The following is a 17840-nucleotide window of genomic DNA, read 5'->3' on the forward strand; positions in this document are numbered from 1 at the left end:
GCCCGTAGCGCTGCGTCATTGCTTGTGAGCCAACTCAACCAACAGCTCAAACAACCAACGTCAACTCCTCAAACTTGCCCTCATCCCAACCACTCACCCCCCTTACTTTGCCAACCATGGCCTCCAAAATCGAAAAGACGCTTGCGCGACAAAGAGAAAAGTGAATGCCTCGCGAAACGCCCCTGAATAACGCTGTCAAGCTAACCCCACCATAGAATCGCAGAGGGTCAGTACTACGAAGCCCACCAACAACTCCGCGTAATCGCCTCGCGCTACACAAAAGCCAGCGACTGGCCCAACGCAACCTCGATCCTCTTTCAAGGCGCGCAATCACTGCTACAAGCCGGCCAGGGCGGCTCCGGCGGCGACCTCTGCATCTTCCTACTCGACGTGTACAACAAGGGGGAAATCAAAGTAGATGCTGAAAGCAAAGGGCGGTTGTTAACGCTTCTGCGAGCGTTCCCCAAGGGTGAGCCTACCAAGAAGAAGTTTGTGGGGGAGATGATAGTGTGGAGTTCGCGGTTTGGAGACTTTCCTGCAGGCGACCCAGAGTTACATCATGTTGCGGGGGGATTGTATGCTGAGGGTGAGTCTTCCCTGTCAAAAATACTAGCTTGCTGCGTCGCGAGCAAGAAGAAGAAACCATGCGAGAGAACACCAGGTAGGGGAACATCCAAAGCCCATGCTAACTTTCAACCCACAGAACTCGAACCCTACGAGGCAGAACGCCACCTCCTGCTCGGCACCCAAGACAGCGCCGCAACCCTCGCTTCCCTACACTACAACTGGTACACATCAGACGCGCCACACACAGCGCCCCTCTACTGTGCCCGTGGCGTCCTGCCCTACCTCCTCACCGGCAACCTACGAGCCGCCAACAAGTTCTTCCTCCTCTTCACCTCTGCCGTCGAGAAGACACCAAACCCACCCACACAAGCCGTCTCCACAAAGTCGTCGGAATTCCGCGTATACCCCTCGCTGCCGTTGTTAAATTTCCTAGGACTACTCCTCCTAAGTGTGGAAAGGGGAGACCCCAGCTTGTGGCGTCAGCTAAAGAGCCATTATACGGGTGATTTGAAAGACGTGAATTGGAACGAGGCGTTGGATCAGATTGGCGAAATGTACTTTGGAATCAAGATTCCCCGACAGGGCAACCCCATGTTCGATATGCTCGGAAGCATGTTTGGAGGTGGCATGGGAGGAGGGAGTGGAGGAGCGAAGAAGGCGATTGGATGAAGGGCACCGCCGACTGCAGGATTGGATTGAGTGAGGAGCAAGGAGAAGAACTGAAATCAGCCCAATAGATGACGATGCCACAGTAGCAGAGATACCAACGTATACCCAGAAAAGAAAAAAGGCGGCAAAGTTCAGAAGGGTAATTCATGAGGGTTGTTTATTTGTTCAAGTGATTGTGTTTGATGTTAATGTCTACCTGGTCATGTCGGCATGACAGTCCGCTCAAACCCCTTCTTGATGACCCCCATCTCACCCTTTACATGGGGATGGTCTTCTCCTTGAAGTACACACCATACTGGTCCTCCAGTGTCTTCATCAGCGGCTTGCAAATCTCCGTGCTCATAGGTGCCAGGATGCCCTTCTCGCTGAGCGTACCGTCAAGTACCTGCTGGACGGCTACCGCACACGGCACACCGACCAACTTGGCCATGGCCGAGTAGCCCTTGGGATCACCGTAGTCTACAAGCGTGCAGGTGCGGACAGCCTTGCTGCCGTCCTTGTTCTCGATTTCGAACCTGTGCTGGAGCATGACCATGTCGCGCTCGCCCTCCTCGTACTGCATCTTCTTCTCCAGAGTAGCGCACAGAGTGTCCAGAGGGTTACCGCGAGGAATGATTTCCTCATCGGAGATGATACCGATCCAGCGGAGACCGGAGATGATGCGGTCCTTCTCTTCTGTGCTGGCGAACTTTGTTCGCGAGGAGATAGCCCAGATGATGTCTTCGTCCTTGCTGCTGGTGGCGCCAACAATCTTGGCTGTGGCGTCGCGCCAGGTGCTCTTCTGGCCCTCCTTGAGGAAGTCCTTGGGGTCTTCCGACAGGAAACCAATGTCTACCAGGCACTTGATGTACTCTGGGAAACCCTGGTACCTCAGTGTACCACGGATGATGGTTTGTGCCTCTGGGATGTTGTAGCGCTCCTTGTAGGGTGTGGAGTCACGGTTGGGGTATGCGACAAAAGCGTAACCGGGGTAGATGAAGTATGGCTTTGCCTCGGCCATGAGTTCTGGGCCCTCGATCGACTTGACCTCGCCATCTTGGTAGAAAGCTGCCTGGTTTCTCAGGGCGAGCAGTACACCCCTGGAGCTCCAGGAGAACTTGTAACCGAGAGGGTTGTCTGAGGCCTCTGGAGCGGGAAGACCACCGCAGTATGACTTAAAGGACAGAATCTTGCCGCCAGCCTTGTGAACCTCGTCGATGGTAAGGACGGCCGAAAGATGGTCGACACCAGGGTCTACACCAATCTCGTTCATGACTGTGATACCGGCCTCCTTTGCCTCAGCGTCGAGCTCCATCATGGCGGGAGAGACATAGGATGTTGTGACGACATTCTTCTTCTTGCGGATCGCCGACTTGATAACGGTAGCGTGGAATGTGTAGGGAATGAGGGAGATGACAACGTCAACCTTGGCGACTTCGGCGTCGAGCGCTTCGGCGTTGTTTACGTCAAGCTAGTGATTGTGAGCAGCTGAGTCAACAATGTGAGAATTGAGTACCGTACGCTAATGGCGTTGGTGTTGGGAATGCCCTTAGCTAGGCCCTGGGCCTTTTCCAAAGTACGGCATGCGACTGTGACTTTGACGCCAGACTTTGCGAGAACATCTACGGTTGGTCGTGTGCTACTAATGTTAGTTATTGCAATTTCCAGTGACCTTTTACGGCTTACACAAAGCCGGCACCCAGCAAAAGGGCAGTCCTGCCGTGTTGTTAGCCAATTTGTACTGCAAATGCTGTCTCTCTGTAACATACTTTCCGCTGTATGGCCCAGTGGCAGTGCCCATGACGTTCTGAAGTTTGTCTGCAAAAGCTATTAGCGTACTATCAATGGCACTGAAACTGAGTGCCTACTGGTAATTGCCTCCATTGTGTATGTTTGTGAGAAGTTGCCAAGCTAGAGGGAAAAAGTTTGGGCAAAGTTATATCGCCCTGGTTGACTCCGGATCGGAGTACTGAGAAATCGGCGGGGTTACTCCGTCATCGCTCCAGAAAGTGGGGCACCCGTACGCGTAGAACTGGGGATAATTGTCTGGTGCAAACCGAGCGCTGCTCCGAGACCAATATGTCAATTGAATATCTTGGATCACAGGGAACGGTTAAAGATGCCTGAGTCTACTCTCTCTTTGCTCTTGTCTGACCGACGTGACATTGAAAAAAATCGCCGCCGAGGAATATGACAATCACCCAAGATTTCTTATTGCTCAAATAAGAAATGCTGACATGTGAGCTGCATGAAACATACCACTCATCAGAGGCTCTATGTACAAAATAAAAAACAAAAGTTCAGCATTTCTGCTATAGGTCGTGCAATCATGGCGCTTTGGTTGGGCATTCTCGAGCATTGCCCGTCCTTCATGGGGAAAGTGGGCCTGGATACTGCCAAGTACACTAGACCGCATTTGTATTGGTGCGGTATCAGGCGCATCGCCGACTTGCCAGGTACGCGTTTCAAGCCCATAGGCAACCGACAACGACATACGAACAACATACAACAACTTTATAACGAGACTGGAGATACTTTCTCAAGTAAATTCGCAGTTCCTAGTTGCTTAATAGTCATACTCTACCCGAACTGCCAGACTCCTCTAGGCTGCCACCACCATGCCATCAGCTATTGACCCTGATGATGACTTGTGGACAGCGATCAAACAAGTAAAAAAGGACCATGTGCACTGCAATCACCATCTCCATGCTAACCCTATCAGATATCCCAGTCATCCGTGGGCTCGGACTATATTGATCAGCTGATCCCCATAATGAAGGACCCCCGTTACTCAAACCATCTGCAAGTCACATTCGATCGATATGCAAATGATCGCGAGCATGAGATTGAGCGAATATGTAACGCAAACCATCAAGACTTCGTGAGCTCTGTCGACTCACTGCTCAGGATACGGGACCAGACTGTGCAAATGAGTGGTGAAATCCTGCAGCTAAACGAGTCCATCCAAGAGAGTATCGAGAAGCTGGCGGAGCACAAGAAAGCGCTAGTTGACTCCAGAGGGGTGCGTCAGAACATCAACGAAGCTAGCCAAGCACTCAACGCGTGTTTGAACGTTCTCAGAATTGCCAACCAGGTCCAAGATCTGTTAAAAGAGAAGAATTACTATGCGGCTTTAAGAGCACTAGACGAGCTTCAGACGATTCATTTGAAGGAGATTAGTCGTTTTAAGATTGCGAACTTGATCGAGAAGTCGATCCCCCAAACCCAGGAGCAAATCAGAGAAGCAGTCAAGAGCGACCTGAGTACATGGCTGTATCGCATCCGCGAGTCTGCACAGTTCCTGGGCGAGGTATCATTTTTCTATACTGAGCAACGAAGAAAGCGCAACCAATGGCGTGCCGAGACTGACCCGCGTTTCTCAAAGTTCAAGCTAAACTCGGCCATTGAACTTGTCGCTGATGAGACGGATGAATTTGATGTTCTGAACAATGAAGAGGCTGGTAATGAGACCGACTTCTCCCGTTTGTTTGAAGCCATGCATATCAACGAGACGCTGGGTAAGAGTGAACAGTTCAGAGCCGAGTATGCTTCGGATAGGCGTACGCAGAAAGACCTCATCATACCTAATAAGCTTGATCTGCTTGATGAAGAATGCAGCGACCTGAGTAGTTTGCTTGAGAGCATTGCGGGATACGCCATTATTGAGAAAGCAACCATGACCATAACAACCAATCTGCGATCACAAGCCGACGTAAGTAGAGTCTCCTCTCTTGTTTGGCCTGGTTTTGTCTAATGCAGGAATAGGTTGACGAGTTGTGGGATTCAATGTGTCAAAGTGCAATCAAACTCATCACAGGAGAGCTTCACACAGTCGACAACGATGAGCTGTTACTCAAGATCAAAGGCCGCATTGCGCTTTTCATGCTCACAATGGAGGTTCGTATCCTCAATCATTACGTGTACGGGCGAAACTGACTTCAGCTGAAGAAATGGGGATATTCAGTCTCTGCAATGAACGACCTGCTTCTCACACTCTTCTCCAAATACTCCGCTCTCCTCAAGCAACGGTTCAGCGACGATTTCTTGGAGATCGTACATACTGACGATTACATGCCCATGCCTATCAACTCACGTGAAGAGTACGACAAGGTTGTATCCGTGTCTTGGTACAGCCCCCCGGCCAATAGCGAACAACTCACATTCCCATGTGTTTTGCCATTCTCGCAAATGTATCCTCTATGCTGCATCGACATTAGGAACTTCCTGAATCAGATCTACCTTTTCAGCGACGACTATTTCCAAAAAAGCAGTGTCATCGACGAAACACTCCGTACCAGCCTTGACGAACTCCTCTGCGAGAAAGTGTGTGGAAGTCTTGTCGAGCGCCTAAGCAGCCAGTATCCCGGTCAGATTGTACAGATCCTCACCAACCTGGAGCACTTTGAAAACGCATGTGTAGAGCTCCAGGACCTGCTGTTTGAGGCCCGCTCTTCTCCCTCTGCAACAGGTCCTATTGTTCTCACCGCCACGGAGCGCTTTGCAAAAGCCAAGAACACGGCATCAAATCGTGTCTTTGAGCTCGTCAACAGCAAGATTGACGACTTGATTGAGACAGCAGAATATGATTGGATGGCCACAAAACCACAGACGGAGCCTTCGACGTACATGCTGGAGTTGACTAGGTACCTCTCTAACATCATGTCATCGGTTCTTCTCGCCCTACCCATGGACATCAAAGAGTTCATCTACTTTGACGCGCTATCCCACGCCTCAACCGCTATCCTCGATCTGCCTCTTGCACAACATATCAAGCGCATTTCTCCTGCCGCAGTCGCCACCCTCGCCGCTGACACGGCTTTCCTATCGCAATTCGTCAGTTCGCTAAACAATCCGATTCTCATGGAAAACTTGGATGAACTGACGCAAACGGTGGCGCTCATGGGTACGGACAATTCCGAAGAGTTCTTCGACATTGCGCAAAGGAATAAAAAGTACAGCAAGGTGGACCAGATGAAGGGTGCCATTTTGCTAGAGAAGGTGCAAGAGGGCGCGCAAGTTGCAGCGCAGAGTCCAAAGGTGGAGGGTAAGGATCGATTCGGCACTCTGGGATCGAGATTCGGTATTAGATAGGTTAGAAGCGGGGTGAGTAATGCGTGCTTGTTATGTTCAAGATGTTGCATAGTATGTAAAATCCAATTATTATAAACGCTTAATGGAGGTATGTATCTAGGGAAGGCTCGCTTTGGCGATCGCATCTCGTGTTTTAGCTGGATACCGCGGTTCAGTGGGCTGGCTTTCTTACTGAAGGATTATGTTAACTACCAGTTCTCAAGCTTGCTTTACTCCTAGGGTCTCTTCGGTTGCGTGTTTTGCGGTTGCGTTTTTGACACCCATTCGGGTACAGCGCTTTTTTGTAATCAGCTATTACGTTAGCGACGCGGTTAACCAGCCATATAGTTCATAAGACTGAACAGTCAACTGGACGAGTAGCAACAAGCAGATCCTCTCTAAGATCCCGGCTATTTGCATGCCAAGAACCAGTCATGTGACATCCTTTATCTCTCAATCTTGACGCTTACACCTGGAACGTCTCCACGAGCAGACACTTCACAATGGCTGCCCGCAATCAATCATGGCTTCACCTGTTATTGGTATTATGCTCGATCCTAGCAAGTGCCATGGCAAAAACGTCGAAGCTAAGGTACATCATGTATCTGACAGGGTACATTCCTCCCAGAGAGATTCGGTGTCTCGACATAGGTAACTGATTGCTTTCAGACAACACAACGTCGTGCCTGAGCCGCCTCTAGTTGAAAACATAACTGAAGTGGCTCTTGCTTTCATGCGATCTGATACTTTCAATAACGCCACGCAAAACGAACGGCCACTCTTCACTACCATAGATGAAGTCAGACCCAAGTTCGCCAACGGAACTATTATTCAAGTTGCCATTGGCGGATGGGGCGACACGGACGGCTTCTCAACCGCAGCAAAGACGGAAGAAAGCCGTAAGCTCTTTGCAAAGAACGTTCAGGCTATGCTTGATGTGACGGGCGCAGATGGTACAAGAAGTCCGACAATCAAAGAGAGAGCATTCGCTAACTACTTATACGCAGGCATCGACGTAGACTGGGAGTACGCAGGCGGCAACGGTGAAGACTACAAGCAACCCGGCCAACTCAACAGCGACAAAGCCTGGGAAATCGAAGCCTACCCCAAACTCCTCGCCGAAATCCGCGCTGCCATTGGCCCCGAAAAAACCATCACAGCAGCCGTTCCCGGTCTCCCACGTGACATGCTCGCCTTCACAGCCTCCACCATCCCCAGCATTATGGCCTCAGTCGACTACCTAAACATCATGACGTACGATATGTTTAACCGCCGCGATAACGTAACCAAACACCATACTGGCCTGCAACTCTCCCTCGAAGCCATAGACGCTTACCTCGCCGCCGGCGTGCCGCCGGAAAAGGCAAATCTAGGACTAGCTTTCTATATCAAGTGGTACAAAACAGCCGCCAACTCTACTTGTAGCACATATCCGATTGGATGCGCTACGGAACTCATGGAAGACCCTGTTACAGGCGCTGATCTGGGCAAAGCTGGTGCGTTTTCATGGCACGATGCAGTTCCTGAAGAACTATCTACGTCGTTTAATCGCGCGATGGAAAAGGGTGTGTATGATGAGGTCGGTGGTGGTCATTACTACTGGGATGCGGAGGAGAGGTTGTTTTGGTCGTGGGATACGCCTGATGCTATGAAGCGCAAGATGCAGATCATCATGACGGAAAAAGGGCTGGGAGGCGTGTTTGCCTGGGGGTTGGGTGAGGATGCACCGAAATTTGAGCATTTGAGGGCGAGTAACGAGATGGTGGCTGCACTAAATGAAAAGGGTGATGAACAAGATGCTGTGGATTCTGAACACAGGAGTGAGCTATAGTAAGACATGCGGGCTGGGTACACAGTATGCACGAAGAGGTAATAGGTAGATGAGAGAGCAAGGGCAGTGACACTGCAAAAAGTGGTTTTGGTTTATAAACAACATTACAAGAATATTTACAGAGAACATAGGGTACTGTTCTACAGAAAAGGCGGGCTATTCATCTCCAATGCGCTGCGCGTAACATGCTAGCTTAGTTCTGTCCCTGCTTAGCCCTGAGCCATGCGACGAACTCCTTGATGGTGAACTCCTTGGGGAGAACAGCGCCAGAGCCGGATCCAGTACCGGCGCCAGCACCAGATCCAGCATCAGGAGCGGGAGCAGGAGCAGCGGAGGGAGCGGCAGAAGGAGTAGGAGTGGCAGAGATCACGGAGGTGGAGAAAGAGGATGGGGCAGCGCTGGGAGAAGCAACGGGAGCCTGTCCACCAGCCTGGTTCTCAGGCTTAGTAGCAGCAGGAGCGGGGGTAGGAGAAGGAGTAGCAGAACGAGCAGCAGAAGAAGAAGGCTTAGCAGCAGGAGTGTCAGGTGCAGCAGCGCTTCCATCACCGATCTTGGTAGTCAGCTCTCCGTCCTCAATGTACACACCGCTGAAGAACCAGTCCTCGGCTCCAGCAGCATCGTTGGAGCCCGGCAGCCTCAGGATACCGACGTGGAAGTCAGCGCCGTTGGACTGTGTGCTGGCAGTGAAGGGACCGGCAGTCTTCTTCAGCTCGTCGCTGCCGGTGGAGTGCCAGAAGGTAACGGAGCCGCCGGAGAAGTCAATCTCGTAGGCGACGTTGTGCCACTCGTCGGCCTTGAGCTCGACGTCCCACTTTGAGACGCCGCCGACGTGCCATTGGAGCTTGGTGTTTGCAGAGCCCGAGGCGCCGTACTTGAGCTCAGTGAAGTGGGACTCGAAGAAGGCGATTTGGTGCTCGTTGGTGGCCGTGGGCTTGTTCTCGGTCGAGGTCTTGATGGAGAAGTGGTAGAACTTCTTGCCCTGGTTGATGGCTGCCTTGGTCTGGGGGATGAGCTCAGTGCGCAGCATGGTCTGGCCATTCCACTTTGCCGTCTCGTCGATGGTGATCTTGGCACCTTGCTTGGAGGCCTTGTCGGCGGGGTTCTTGAACGAAGCATCGAGGTTGACGTAGTCGGTCACGGGGCCAGAACCGTGGATGTAGTATTGGTAGGAACCGACGGGGTTGGCGAAGGACCATTTGGACAGATCAGCACTGGAGGTCATGTCGTTGAAGCGACCGTCCCAGACGATTTCTAGTAGCACCAAATCAGCACACGGGCTTTGAGTTTCTCATTTTTTGTTGTTGTCCTTACCAGCTGAGACAGCGCTAAGCAGCGCGCTCATGAGAGCAGCCTTTCCAAACATCTTGAGTATCTTGAGTATGTTGTTTAATCAAAAATAAACAGAGACCAGCTGTAAGTGGGTGTGGAGAGAATGTGAAGTGAGTGTCTACTTTGGACGAAACGAAGGAATGAACGAATGAATGAATGACCTCAGTGAGCAATGGAAGCAAAAACAATATAACGCGAGGCACTCGAGTGTCATATAAGCAGTACCTCGACTCAGTTCAAGCTCATGCTTAGGCTTAGCCTGCCGTCTCGGCACGAACAAAGTGAACCTCACGGTGGAATCGAAACGGCGGCATGACTACATGCAGTATCGCGCGCGCTATAGCTACTCGCATGAACAGCTTTGACAGGCCGACCGATGACAGGACAGCTGTTTGGTGATGCAAACGCCGGTATGAAACGTTCGCGCTCGAAGCACTAAACCGGAATCAGCGGAGACGGGATCCACGGCCGGCTTGTCGGGGTATAGCGTGGGCGGGTCGATTGTGGGAAGGATTTATGAAACGCTCCCTGCTCATAGCAAATTGTTTCATGGTGATTAGCGAGCTTTATAGAAATTGTACATGCACTGAGGCGGAGATTACATTTTGGTTTTTCTTTGCTTCTGCGCAGTGTTGAGGCTCATTGAACTAATCAGTTTTCAAGGAATTCAATAGTCTTGATGCCCGAAACAGGCGTCGAAGTGGCACGAATGAATGTTTTTGTATTTAGAAGGAAGATCATAACGAAATGAACGAGAGAAGTGGGCGCCGTAGCGTTCGGTGCCAGAGTGAATTAAGGCTAACATGATGACAACGGCCCGATGTTATTAGCCGGCAAGTTCCTGTTCTTCCATATTTTTGTTCTGCTGACGCTTTGCACTTGTTTCAATAGTCTTGGTGTTTCTTCGACATGTTACTTCTCCGACCTTGGCTACACATCTGGATCACAGTTGCATGGTGGTAGCGCGGGTACCACATCCACGGATCACGACTCAAACTCATTTTAGCCACCGCAAGTATCCGACTCATTCTACCACAATTCGTTGGCTATGGGTGCGGTCATGATTTTGCACTTTCGGTATGCTATTGCCTGAAGTATCGTTATGTAGCAGCTGTGCAGCATCCTCGCAAGTATTCAGAGAACCGCAAGTGCCCTCTTTAAGCACTATCAAGGGCGATGCGAGTTGTTGTTCCGGATTTTCTACCGTTGGATGCAATCGTCGGTGCTAAGTACTTGTGTGTCAATGCCGTCGGCAATGTCAGCAACATGATACAAACTAGAAACAAAAAAAGGTAACCTAACGGTATACCAGAGCGTCTCGTACCTAGCCGTATTTCTGAGCTAAGCAACTCATGAGTTCATGGGGCCTACACCTCTTCTGCCGATTCGCACATAAGATGAACTGCCTTCGAATCATCTATGCACATATGGTTTTGACTAAGCATATTAACACATTGTGAATGTCACTATTTCCTTCTGATACCTTCTGGCTGTCCTATAGTAAAAGTTGCATCTCATTTTCAGTCATTAGATAGCTACAATGAGTAATTCAGTGCGCCGAATGACCCGATTAATAATTTTGAAGAAACTTTCGCTCTTAGTTCTTTCATCTATAATCTACAATCTAGGTAGAAAAAAAATAACGAATAGTCCGCTCGAGGTTCGTCCTCTCATGGCACAGACTGTCGTGAAAGTGCAAAAACAACTCGCTAAAATGTCCATTACTACTCAAAAAATGTTTCGTTCCAACCCATTGGTCTTAATGTCAGGTCATGTGGAGAGATAATGGATTGACGGGAGCTAGAACCATTCAGGAAGGATAGCTAGGACGGGGCCGATGGAAGTAATATTCTCATCAGCCTATAGGAGATTTTTGCATCAATAGGATTGGGTAACTGGTGCTAGGGTTCTGATTACAAGAACGGTCAACAAGCGAACAAGATGCGGCTGAATGCAAACGACAAGCCTTAATGCTCGTGTATAAAGTGCTACTGGTTGAGGTTGTTGATCATTGACGGTGGCGCACTTTCATCGGTGTCTTTACGGCTGTCTCTATTCGCCCGTTAATTCTCCGCAAACATGTAGGGTTTGCATATGGTATGTGTATGAGTAGTATGAGTGTGATGGTATAGTGGGACGGCCGATGCCGTTATATTGTCTATGATGGATCCGTGACGTCGGTAGATGGCGCCGTGCAAGGATACATGACTGCTGTTCAACGTCAGCAAAGTATCATACTCAATATTCGCTTATGTGTTTATTTGGCAATTTTGCAGCCCGTGGTGGTTGTGTGCTACATGTATATACCTGATGGCATCAACACGTCCGAGTTCCTGCTGGACAATATGATCTTCGATCGTTGCCGCAGGATGCACGCTAGGAACAACAAGCGTATGGGACAAGACCCACATGGTGAGGCCAGGTGCCTGGAGAAACTGCGCTGTCGTGCCAAACACTCCGAGCTACAGCAACGGGTGTCCCGCATTACCACAATACCAGCGACATTTAGCACGTTATCCGGTTGGGCAAAGTATCCGCCCAAGACGAGCACCAGCCGCCACATGCAGCGTTGAACAGACACCATGGCCACGCCCGCACGCGACCCCGTACTTCTAAACCCGTCGAAAAATGATGTACCACCACTCCATCGCGTAGGCATGCTGGAACTTTTGCACAAGGACACTCACCCTACCTTCGTAATTGACACGAGACCAGAGAATGCCGACTGTCTGAATCCATATGTATTGGATTATTGGAATCCGGCCATGGCCACTGCAGATCCTGGAGGCCTGTTGCGACACCTAGCCCGCAAAGGCCTTGCGCAAAACACCCATGAGGAAGGCTACCTGCCATTTACTCCATTCCAAAAGTGGTGCCAGGAGCAAGATGCCTCAAAGGTGTCGTTTCCGTACCTTGGCTTCGACTGGACAAAGATTCAGGTCGCTAGTCGTTGGAACGTCATCAGCGGTGTCTGCGTTAGTATGCGGGCGAACAGCAGTAACTTTAACACAAAGGCTCCCGCAAAAGAAATTTATAAGGCAAAGCCATCGCATTTTGACTGGACAGACGAAGAAGTGTTTCCAGACCGATTGTCTCCTCATGCGGCATGGGCGCGCAGTATCGATTGGTCCTCTACCCCTCTAGGCCCAATGCGCTCCTGGTCGTCTGAACTACGCAGCTTTTGCAACTTGGTCATGATGGACCCGCAACCCGCCGTGATATTCTATGGGCCAGATCTCATCATGATATACAACGAAGCTGAGATTGGCCTTCTAGGAGGCTTCCATCCATGCATGGGAGAGAGTGCGCGTGTTGCACTTGCCTCAGTCTGGGGTGAGTACTTTGAACCAATCATTGAAAAGAACCTGGCCGGAGAGACCGTTCAGAAGACCAATAGTACGATCCACATGGTACGCAATGGATACATGGAAGAAACGTACTTTTCGTTGAAGTTCATCCCAATATTGGACTCCACAGGTGCTACCGTTGGCCATTACGAACCTTTGGTGGAAACAGTACGTTAAACCCCCTGTCCTTACACTTTGAAAATGTTTCGTGCTTTTTGTGGCCTCCCTAGAGTTCTTGAAGACGCAACTTTTTCCCTGAACTCATCTGAAACCATCACTTTGTATCTACAAGACTGTGATTAAGAAACTAGGTTTTGTCCCAAATTCTTTGGACGGAAGCGAATAGACACGGCCATTTCCTTTACCCTCTTATAAGCCTGCTAATGCCCACGTAGACTGAAGAAGTGGTTGCGCAAAGACGTTCGCGTACACTGCTTGAACTGAGTGAAGAAATTCCAACCGCACGAAACTCCGATACCTACTGGAATGTTGCTACCGAAGTTTTATCACGTAACGATAAGGATATGCCCTTTGTTCTTTTGTACTCCGCCGAGGCTGACACCAGCGGCTCTACATCAAGTAGGACTCGGTTTTCCGACAATAATCAACAGCATTGCAAACTTCGAGGCTCCTTCGGACTTCCCAAAGGATCGCCAGCCGGTCCAGAGCACCTGGATTTCCAGCAGGACCATGGATTCACACCATATTTTCGAAAGGCTCTTGCAGCTCGAAAACCAATCATCGTACAATTTGACCAAGATCCAGTCGCTGCAGAACTTGTTCATGGTGTCGAATGGCAGGGGTTTGGAGATCCTTGCAAAACAGCGGCTATCTGTCCCTTGAACCCGACTTCTTCGCGAGATAACATACTTGGGTTCTTAGTCATGGGACTGAATCCGCGTAGACCCTTCAATGACACCTGTTATCAATTTATTTTGGTTGCCAGTCATTTACTTTCCACATCTCTCACATCAATCTTACTTCATGAAGAGGATATTGGGCGTCGGGAACGAACGATAGCCACCGCCGAAGCGATGAAGTATCAGCTCAGACAGCAATTGACGCAATCCCAGCTGGAGTCCGAGCGTAATTTGTCCAAGTTTAGGCGTTTTGCAGAGCGTGCTGACGTTGGTATTTTTCTCGTCGACATGGATGGAGTTTATTCGTATAGAAATGAGGCATGGTTTGAGATGTTGAGCCCAAAGAATCGCAACATCGGTCTTGAAGAAGCGTGGGACGAGATAGTAGATGACGCCTTTATTCATCTAGGACATGTTAAGTTCAGGCAACTTATGGAAACTAAGGAGCACCAGTAAGATGCCCATTTCCTGTGTTAACATCTAGCTCATATCGATTAGGTCCTTCGAACTGCGTCTCAAGAAGACATGGAATGCACCAAGTCAAAGTCTTGATGACACAATGTCCGAAGAACAGCCTATGTGGGTCCTGACATCAATTTTTCCTGAGCTTAACGACGATGGCGCAGTGATTGAGTTGATTGGTTGTTGTACGGATATCAGGTATTGGACTCCCTGGTGCGGTTTCTGTGAGGGTGCTTACAACTACTAGTCAACAGAAGTGGAGTGAGAAGCTCCACGCTACTCAGGCAGAGAGAGCTCGAGAGTCTAAGCGGTAATTCCTTCCTCGCCTAATAGTAATCCTATCCTAACTGAGTATTTACAGGAGCTTGGAGAACTTTATTGACACTACTTCGTAAGTCTGAACAATGCGGCTGCTGTATAGAAGTGTGTATCATTTGACTTCAACTTAGACATGAGATGCGCAACCCTCTCTCCGCAATTGTTCAATGTGCAGACGTATGTAAGGATATTATTCAAAGACGACACAGATACTGATTACAATGTCTAGAGCATCATATCCACTCATAGGGCTTTCGGCGAATCATCAGATTACCAAAAAGTCTATCGAAACATCTTAGAAACTACCATTGACGCCGCCGAAACCATTGTTCAATGCTCCAAGCATATGAAAGCCATTGTCGATGGTATGTAACAGTCTGAGATACAATACCCTCAACTTGCCAATATGACTGGCTCCTCTAGATGTGCTCACTATATCCAAACTCGATTCTGGATTGTTCGTAATGACACCGGTCGATGTGCAGCTCGAGTCCATTGCTAGAGATGCAGTCAAGATGTTTGAGGGTGAAGCAAAGTCAGCCGGCGTAGATTTGCGATTCCTGGTTGAAAATCCTTGCAAGAACAGCAACATCCAGATGGTTTCACTTGATCCAACACGAGTCTTGCAGATACTCATCGTAAGTTGTTGCCAACTAATAAACCAACAGTTGCTGACCATGAAGAATCTCATTACCAATGCAATCAAATTCACGCGATTGGAACCCATACGGAAGATATGTGTCAGTCTAGGTATATCTTTTGAGCGTCCGACCCATAGTGAACACGGCAAAGTGCCATTTTCGCGTACGTCGGAAGCTTCAGAGGCGCAGACACTGCAGGTAGATTGGGAGAAGGGTGATATTGTGGGTTCTATCGTACTGTGGCTTAGTTTCTTTCCTAACATAGACAGGTTTACATTGTATTCTCTGTGCAAGATACTGGCCGTGGGCTGAGTGACGAAGAACACCAACTCCTCTTTACACGTTTCTCCCAGGCATCGCCACGCACACATATTGACTATGGTAAGCTCTGGACTTGACAATTAGCTTCCCTTCTGCTAACATATCTCAGGTGGGTCTGGTCTTGGTCTTTTCATCTCACGGCGACTGTCCGAGATGCACGGCGGCGCAATCGGCTTCGCCTCTAAACCAAGTGTCGGCAGCACATTCTCCTTCTACGTGAAGAGCCGCAAGAGTGGCATTCGTGCCAACTACAGCCGAAGCGAAAGCGACGCTGCAGTCGGTGTGAGTCTACGCGCACAAGAAACATTGCTATCCAGCCGAAATCGCAACGAAGCCACTGAAAATACCGATTCTCACAAAACCAAGACGGTCCCAACGGATATACCGAGCAAGGACCTCCACGTTTTGATTGTCGAAGACAACCTCGTCAACCAACGCGTCCTTGCTAAACAGCTTCGCAACACAGGCATGCACGTCACAGTTGCGAATCACGGCGGCGAAGCCATCGAGCACCTCCACAAAACCAACTACTGCATCGCCGATGGGTCAGGCAAGCCTCTTTCGCTCATCCTGATGGACTGGGAAATGCCCGTCATGGACGGTCTAACCTGCGTTCGCAACATTCGTGACCTACAGAGCAAAGGCGTTGTAACTTCCCACGTACCAGTCATTGCAGTGACGGCGAATGTGCGGAGTGAGCAGGTCGAGGTGGCATTGAAGGCGGGCATGGACAATGTCATAAGCAAGCCGTTTAGGATACCAGAGCTTTGTGCTTGCATACAGAAGACGCTTAGAGATACGGCGGGTGCATAGATTTCTTTTGTTTAGATTCGTAGTGTTGCATTGGGGAAAAGAATAAGTATAGACTATTTTCTTTTGCATCTCCCTTTTTCTTTCCCAACTTGCCTTACCACCTGCCTCCATGCGTGACAAAGAGTACACATATACGGACTAAATGTGACAGCAAAGATGCATTTTTTTCAGGCGCAAATTACTTAGCATTTCTCGATATGATGGTATATCCGTACATATATGGGAAGCAAGAAGACCTAAAGAAAGAACAAATTGTGTACGCATTTCGCTATGTCCATATTTTTTTTTGAGGAAAAACCATATTAAGCACAAAAACTTATCTTGGGATAAATTTCTATTTCTCCAAGAAACCCCCCCCCCCCCCTTCCCCCAAAAAAAACCCAAAAAAAAACAAAAGCGGGGATTCGCCAGTGGTCACCCACCTGACTACTAGTCCGCCGATAAACTGTTTATGTATGCCAGATCGGACGGGATGGCCAGCTACCAAGAATTCTATGGTCGTATGTACCAGCATTGCAAAATTATGTGGGAGAAGTCTGTCGGTAGGCGATACATATTGTGCGTTGAATACTAAGCACCTCGATATGCCATCGGACAAAGATGTGCAGGCTTCTGTGCAGTTTAGCGATGCAAAAGGAACTTTTTTTTCTATCATGAAAATGGCCTGATATGACGTCAGGCAATATTCTTATCGCTTTAGTTTCACTTTTCCATCCCGTGTGGTGTCAGACGCGTGTCTCTACTTCCTTCATCCTCTCGACGTTATAGTTTACCCAAAACGGCAATCTTCGTCATACCGCGCCAGATTATGCTCCAAGTATTAAACTCGTACCGAGCCGAAATCCTCAAAAATAAGCTCGGCTTGCAATGCCGAGCAATAAATCCCGTTTCCCCCTCCCTTCCTTTCACTTCGCTTGGTCGCCGTCCGCGTTCTGAAACGCAGATTTGTGACGCCCAAGACCCAAAATCACGTCAGTTGTCGTCATGTTCTCGCATATTTTCACTGCAAGCAAAAACCTTGCTTGCGAATCCCTTGTCTTCCGAAGGGTAAGTATGAAAAACAAGGAACGATACGTGCAGCTTATCTTTCTTGTCCCGTGTGGAGAAAAAAGTGAAACTAGGTTATCCCATGTTTTTGCACACGGCAGACGTGAACTTGGACCGGCCCTGTTGCAAGTGCTGAGAGAAAGAGTGAAGGGTTTGGCAGAAACCCTGCATTGCACCCATACCCACCCTCATGGATTACAGCGGCATGGAGGACGTGAGCACATGTCTAGGTTTACATGTGGTAGGCATGGTGAACGCTGCTTTCGGCCAGACTTTTGTGCCGGAAGTCCCTCTTCCAAAGGGAAAGCTTTACCGTACGTACATGTGCATACGTACTAGGGAACTCACGCGACGTGCGGTTCACGGCGGCGTTTTTTGACGTCGGATTGCTTCCGTTACCCCAACTCCCCCGCTTAAGTCATGAGAAGTGGTTATCAAAGCAATAGCGGCGAGCTGAAAAAAAAGGATGGAAGGATGGATGGAGGCAAGGGTCTAGGTCTGGTCTTTCGCGTACGAGTAGTGTGGCGGTGGTCCCATGTTCGCTTCCAGCTGTTGCACCTGAGGAGAAGGAAGAGCCCTGTGGCGT

The 17840-nt window shown here is 49.4% G+C and overlaps 6 protein-coding genes across 6 annotated transcripts; 4 read left to right on the forward strand and 2 right to left on the reverse strand.

Annotated features, from left to right (window-relative positions):
* Window positions 1-116: 116 nt before the first annotated feature.
* Window positions 117-1236, forward strand: COCMIDRAFT_28726 (uncharacterized protein; the record flags this gene model as incomplete). Its single annotated transcript, XM_007692589.1, has 3 exons — window positions 117-160; window positions 216-586; window positions 704-1236. 3 exons carry the CDS (start codon window positions 117-119, stop codon window positions 1234-1236), a joined length of 948 nt encoding a protein of 315 aa, XP_007690779.1.
* Window positions 1237-1492: 256 nt separating this feature from the next.
* Window positions 1493-3099, reverse strand: COCMIDRAFT_39282 (uncharacterized protein; the record flags this gene model as incomplete). The annotated part of the gene is made up of 5 exons (XM_007692593.1): window positions 1493-2686; window positions 2737-2854; window positions 2902-2931; window positions 2985-3033; window positions 3084-3099. The coding sequence occupies 5 exons, from the start codon at window positions 3097-3099 to the stop codon at window positions 1493-1495; spliced, it is 1407 nt and encodes a 468-aa protein (XP_007690783.1).
* Window positions 3100-3833: 734 nt separating this feature from the next.
* On the forward strand, window positions 3834-6306 carry COCMIDRAFT_7775 (uncharacterized protein; the record flags this gene model as incomplete). The annotated part of the gene is made up of 4 exons (XM_007692582.1): window positions 3834-3884; window positions 3938-4927; window positions 4981-5112; window positions 5164-6306. 4 exons carry the CDS (start codon window positions 3834-3836, stop codon window positions 6304-6306), a joined length of 2316 nt encoding a protein of 771 aa, XP_007690772.1.
* Window positions 6307-6884: 578 nt separating this feature from the next.
* COCMIDRAFT_7776 (glycoside hydrolase family 18 protein) lies at window positions 6885-8116 on the forward strand (the record flags this gene model as incomplete). The annotated part of the gene is made up of 3 exons (XM_007692583.1): window positions 6885-6898; window positions 6955-7238; window positions 7293-8116. The coding sequence occupies 3 exons, from the start codon at window positions 6885-6887 to the stop codon at window positions 8114-8116; spliced, it is 1122 nt and encodes a 373-aa protein (XP_007690773.1).
* Window positions 8117-8309: 193 nt separating this feature from the next.
* COCMIDRAFT_102844 (glycoside hydrolase family 131 protein) lies at window positions 8310-9479 on the reverse strand (the record flags this gene model as incomplete). The annotated part of the gene is made up of 2 exons (XM_007692607.1): window positions 8310-9367; window positions 9428-9479. The coding sequence occupies 2 exons, from the start codon at window positions 9477-9479 to the stop codon at window positions 8310-8312; spliced, it is 1110 nt and encodes a 369-aa protein (XP_007690797.1).
* Window positions 9480-12027: 2548 nt separating this feature from the next.
* On the forward strand, window positions 12028-16207 carry COCMIDRAFT_102808 (uncharacterized protein; the record flags this gene model as incomplete). The annotated part of the gene is made up of 10 exons (XM_007692608.1): window positions 12028-12960; window positions 13188-14104; window positions 14151-14360; window positions 14479-14505; window positions 14564-14609; window positions 14662-14797; window positions 14856-15070; window positions 15116-15295; window positions 15343-15454; window positions 15504-16207. 10 exons carry the CDS (start codon window positions 12028-12030, stop codon window positions 16205-16207), a joined length of 3480 nt encoding a protein of 1159 aa, XP_007690798.1.
* Between the last annotated feature and the right edge of the window lie 1633 nt (window positions 16208-17840).

This window comes from Bipolaris oryzae (genome assembly GCF_000523455.1).
Source record: "Bipolaris oryzae ATCC 44560 unplaced genomic scaffold scaffold_134, whole genome shotgun sequence".
Lineage (NCBI taxonomy): Eukaryota > Fungi > Ascomycota > Dothideomycetes > Pleosporales > Pleosporaceae > Bipolaris > Bipolaris oryzae.